Source organism: Schistocerca americana, chromosome 5, assembly GCF_021461395.2.
Source record: "Schistocerca americana isolate TAMUIC-IGC-003095 chromosome 5, iqSchAmer2.1, whole genome shotgun sequence".
Classification (NCBI taxonomy): Eukaryota; Metazoa; Arthropoda; class Insecta; order Orthoptera; family Acrididae; genus Schistocerca; species Schistocerca americana.
The window spans coordinates 48,963,859-48,969,858 of NC_060123.1; the positions used below are offsets into that span (position 1 = coordinate 48,963,859).

The 6,000-nt window shown below is 37.0% G+C and overlaps 1 protein-coding gene across 1 annotated transcript in view; it reads left to right on the forward strand.

Annotated features, from left to right (window-relative positions):
* LOC124615638 overlaps positions 1 to 3,142 on the forward strand; it is a 134,086-nt gene extending 130,944 nt beyond the window's left edge. The window contains exon 5 of the mRNA XM_047143648.1: positions 3,135 to 3,142. Within this exon, the coding sequence (XP_046999604.1) occupies positions 3,135 to 3,142 (8 nt within the window). The remainder of the gene's footprint in view (positions 1 to 3,134) is intronic.
* Positions 3,143 to 6,000: the final 2,858 nt, after the last annotated feature.

The following is a 6,000-nucleotide window of genomic DNA, read 5'->3' on the forward strand; positions in this document are numbered from 1 at the left end:
ACTAGACATGCTAAATAATGAACTTTTTATAAGTGTCATATGTCGCACATTAAGATGCAGCTTGGCATGCAAAACATTTTATTTCACTTTTTACTAAAAGCTGTATTGTTTACAATGAATTGTTTACTGCGTGCCATAACTAAAGGTTAATTCCCTTAGATGTTCGAAATATAATGTTCACATTTTTTAAATAATTTTAGTATATACACATTATTAAAAAGAATTAGACCCCACATAATTCTTTCGATCACAAATATCACGTGTTATCGACTTTTATTTTGACTTTACTGGTAGCGTTTACCTAGCAATTATGCATGAATTTTTTGTTATACGGGGCCTCAGATGCAAACGTTTCTGTTCTCAGCTAAATCCTTAACATATTAAGTAAAATGGTGTAACAGCACTTACCATAAGTTCTAAGTGTTCACATTCCATCACTATAATACACAACGGTGATGTATTCTTGGATTAGCAAATGTTCACCTGCTTTTTAATTACATCTTCGATAAAGAATACAGTTAACTACTGTTATCGGCCATCCACGCAAACATTTTGCGCTTCTACAATGCATTTTGTGATACACCTATTTAACGCAACGATGAAAGTAAAGGAACTAAGATAAGCCACATTTTCGAAACAGCCACGAAACTGGTGCTATGGCTCCAAATACTAAAATATAGTAGGTACTACGATACAGGGATTGGATTTTAATGGTCGGTTTATTAGTTCATTTCGTTTTATTTCCTACATGTGTGGACCTCACACAGAGAATTCACTTGCAGCTAGACACAGCAAACAAGGGAGTAGTGTGATTAGTAGGAGATTTCACAACAATTTGTTTTTGTGTATCATCAAAATAGACAAATGCAATGAATATGGATGATACGATACTCTATGGTATTCTGCGGTTTGAATTCACTCTGTTTTTTCAGTTTTTTTTTTTTTTAGCAGGTGCTTTGATTTGATTTTGCAAATGATACTGACGATATTATACACATGTATAATGCATTATTCATACTACAGCTTCTCCCGGATAATTATTTTGTTCAAATTGCACAAGAATTCCACCTGACGTAGTGTAATAATGTTGACTGTAAGTTGTGTTCGTATCACTAAAATTACAGATCGTACATCAGCGCTTTTATAATTTTTGTCTTCGATGGATTTAATTATTCTTAGCAAATTGATCATGAAAAGGAACCACAGAATACCACCTGCACACAACACTGACGTATGCTGCCAAAAATATTTTTCTCCGTGATTCGTCCGTAGTTTAATTTTGACCTCATACATCAGCAATGAAATCTTGTTCAACAACAAATACCATCAGCACTGTTCTTAGAAAAAGCAATGTGATTCGATTAATTTTTTCTTTTATAAATATAGTTCAGTACCTTTGGTAAAAATCGCAGAAGGAGACCAAGAAATGAATACACTAAGCAGATTCAGAAGGATGTAGGCTGCAGTAGGTAGTAGGAGATGAAGAAGCTTGCACAGGATAGAGTAGCATGGAGAGCTCCATCAAACCAGTCTCAGGACTGAAGACCACAACAACAACATTAACTTAGCTGTAAGCCGTCCTCCATTAACAGACCAATAGGATTCATTAGTTTTACAGTACTTGTAACCTGGAGTAGTTGAAGGGAATAAATTGCTTCTCATCCTTTAAAGTCAACATCTGTCCCCGCAGAAAAAATTCTAAGCATGGAAACAGAAATGTAACGTGTTTCGACGGGATACCTAACTCGAAAAGAGCCTAAAATTTTATAATGGCTCAAAAAGTAATTAAAGTCAATAATATTACAAATTCAGCTGTATACGTACACAATCACGTACAATCACGTAGCTGTGCACATTGAATCAACTCAGACGAAGGTATGTATAAATTTTTAAATTACAGTTGAGGCATCTACTCGTATAGTTCACAAAAAGTAACCAGTTTTCCACGTATATCAGTCTCTCATAAGAGCGATAAGGAAGAATTAATACACCAGTAAATTTCACTTTTCAGTGGCTGTACTGAAATCAGGGAATATTTAATTGTATGAAACATTCAACGTTAGTTTCAATTTTTTGTTGCTTATATTACTGTTTAATTAACTTGACGACAGTTCAATTAATTATTAATTTTAACCTAGATGGCCAAATTGTTGTAATATACATACAGCAGTAAAAACTGGGATAAATTACAAACAACTATAAGACAGTCAACGCTATGTCTTATTTCTTGCAAACAACTGGTGTATACCACTCTTAATCCCTCGACTTAGGGCAGCTGGTTTCGAAGTAGCAGTGTCCATGTTAGCATTTCCAGGAACAATTACAGTTATTGTACTACAAGTTAAACATAAACTTATACAGCAAAATTATGCTATAGAAATATAACTTTAAGTTAATTTGAAACTCCTTACATCGATTATTTTGTCTACATTCACCTTTTCTCGCTGTTAGATAACTACATTTCGATAGCAATTTCCGTATAAGCAAGTTGCAGCAGATTCTCTGCACTTGACACGGTGCATTTCAAACCAAAGAAGAATAGAAATTGTAAAGTCTTCTTGGGACTGAATTGGAGTGAATACTATGAAGAGTTAGAGGAAAACTTTTATTTCTGGACATATACATTAATCGTTAACAGGGCTTTGAAACTTTAGCACGTCCTTGGTGTGTCAAAGTCACCCCAATTGTCGCCCATTGTGAATGGTGAAAGAAAAAAGGGCTTAGTTTTTAAAACAGAAAACCAAGTGGTTAAGTACAGATAGACTGTATTACCAACACTGATGTATGACTAGTAAAAGAATGCAGCGTAAGAAGTCATTACATCGCACAGGACCGCAGCAGTGGCAGCAAGTATGAGAATCAGGAATGTAGGTGCATTAAACCATCTAAACAGGAGCTAAAACTGAACTACCAGAAAACTTGTGGGCTGCTATTTTTTCCCTTCGATAAATTTAATACCTAACCATGCTGCAGAGCTGAACATCTGAACAGTTGTTCATCCCGTTCCGAACACGACCAACATTAGTGGAGTAGGTTTATCTTTTGAAAGATGAAGTCGCCAAGTGGATTGTAAGGTGTAAGACCCGTAGATTGAAGCTATCTGAAGATAATTAAGACTGTGAAATCTGTTATAGGTGATTAAATGAGAAAACTGCCAAATCCCATGGCTCAGCCGTGTTATAATATACAATATAGATGTGGAGATCTGCAGCTCTTGTCTAGCCCCTGTAGACGTATACATTCAAATGGGATATACACTACGTTGTGAACGGAATGTTGGGTATGAACAGTCGACTGTTACAAATGACAGCTGAGGCTGATGGAAACTAGGGCTGTTTTTAGCAATAACACACGAAACTTGTCTATAACCATTGTTAAATATTTGGTAACATACAACGACTGTTGTGACGATATTTTTAAGGTATTGATCCTGATGGTGTAATGTTAACATACGCAGAGACTTGCAGGATATACCGATCGAATGGAATGCTACAAATTTTGGGTTTGCATGTTGTTGACATTTCAGATGGAAGGAACAGCTGTTTAAATATCAAAAAACAGAGCTGCTCGTATTCAAAACAAGTAAATGGACATATTAATATACTCTTAATATCTAATCTTATTACTGTCTTCGGGGATAATTTATGGTGTTTTAAGAACTGCTTTCAGTAGAAGAAGCTACTCTGGCAAAAGAGATAAATAAGGTACGGCACTCTAAAAGACCTAGACCTTTTAGCGAAAAGGAACCAAATAAAGGGGAAACAGTAACGAAAAGGATGATGTCATCAACTAAGAAGACACGAAATTTACGAAGTATTTAAAAATCAAGACAGGTGTACGAATATTCGCAAAGGGCTTGCGCCCACCGTTTGCCGCAACAGGGGTAGCTTATATAAAATCCTTTGCACATGCCGTCACGTGTACGTAGAGACTACAAAAAGAGGCAATAACACTCGATTTAAAGAATACAGCAGCAATTTTCGCCTGGGAAACACTGATGAATCGGCAGAAGCAGTTCATGCGCTGGGACCAGGCAGCCAAGAAATTCATTTCTCCGATCCTATATGGTTTTTTCGAGATCCAGCCCTTACTATACTAGCTAGAATGTAGAGAGAGGCTATAGCAATTCGAAAGCAACAAACACAACTTTAACAGAAAAGAAGTAGAAATAAAATGAGACTAGCTGTGAGCCACAAAGCTAAATAAAACAAACAACAACAGCTCTTCTTTAATAGAAGCTTATAAGCAGTTTGGCTTGCTGAGATTCTTTTACGTTTGTACTGACATGTGAGTCTTTTTAGACTCTGATGATGTTTTCGTCACTGGAACACGAAACATTACGTAGAGGAATACGCCTTGGACCACGATCTAATACCTACAAAACAAAAACCACGAAGGTAGGTGAAAGTTGCCAATGATGATCTATAATCCTCGCTTAGTAACACAGAACCATGCTTACCAATCATCACCAAAAGACAGTTTATCGGATGTACACGCTTCCGCATACTTGGCAGCAAAATTGTAGATAGCGACGGTGCCATGCGCTTCCTTCACTTACCACAACAGCTTGTGCTTACGTCATTATCGTGGTCGGCAAAATTAACACAGTCAGCTATGCCGAATGTTATCCCTTTATCTGACATAATAACTGTGCTAATTATACAAAATGATTGAGAAATAGCAAAACGTGGGCGTTCTTGTTGCTGAGATGTTCCATCGGAAGCTGTTCTTTACACTAGTCTTTCCTGTGCAGATGTCGTCATTTGAAACTGATTACTGTATTTTAATTTGGGTCTCTCTATACGATTTTTCCATTCCACATTTTCCTCCATTATGAAATTGACAATTTCTTGATGCCTCAGGATGTCCTATCAACCGAAACCATTATTTTAGTCACAGTGTGCAATAAACTTCTTTTTTCCCCGAGTTCGATTCAGTAATCCCGGAACAGTTTTCCATCTACCTACCTAGTCTTCAACATTACTGCACAGGACCACATTTTATAAGCTTTCATTTTCTTCTTGACTGAATTGTTTACTGTCCACGTTTCAGTTCCTTACAAGACTACCCTCCATACAAATATCTCCAGGAAAGACTTCATGGTATTTAAATTTATATTAGGTATTAAAAAATTCTCCTTTTTCAGAATTACTTTGAATGTTGTTGCCAATCTGCATTTTGTACCGACTCTCCTTGGGCCACTGTGTTATTTGCTGTGCAAATATCCGAAGATCTACTACTTTTAGTGAAAATGCCTTCAAATTCTTTTATTGTCTCGTATCCCACTCTAATCCGTTTTGCATCAACTGATTTAATTCGACTACTTCCATTGTCATTGGTTCACTTTTGTTGACGTTGTTTTTGTCGTTGTTGTTGTTGTGGTCTTCAGTCCCGAGACTGGTTTGATACAGCTCTCCATGCTACTCTATCCTGTGCAAGCTTCTGCACCTTCAGTACTTACTGCAACCTACATCCTCCTGAATCTGTTTAGTGTATTCATCTCTTGCTCTCCCTCTACCATTTTTACCCTCCACGCTGCCCTCCAATAGCAAATTGGTGATCCCTTGAGGCCTCAGAATATGCCGTAACAACCGATCCCTTCTTCTGCTCTAGTTGTGCCACAAACTCCTCTTCTCTCCCATTCTATTCAGTACCTCCTCATTAGTTATGTGATCTACCCATCTAATCTTCAGCATTCTTATGTAGCACCACATTTCCAAAGCTTCTATTCTCTTCTTGTCTAAACTATTTATCGTCCATGTTTCACTTCCATGCGTGGCTACACTCTATACAAATACTTTCAGAAACGACTTCCTGACACTTAAATCAATACTCGATGTTAACAAATTTCTCTTCTTCAGAAACGCTTTCCTTGCCATTGCCAGTCTACATTTTATATCCTCTCTACTTCGATCATTATCAGTTATTTTGCCCCCCAAATAGCAAAACCCCTTTGCTACTTTAAGCGTCTCATTTCCTAATCTAATTCCCGCAGCATCA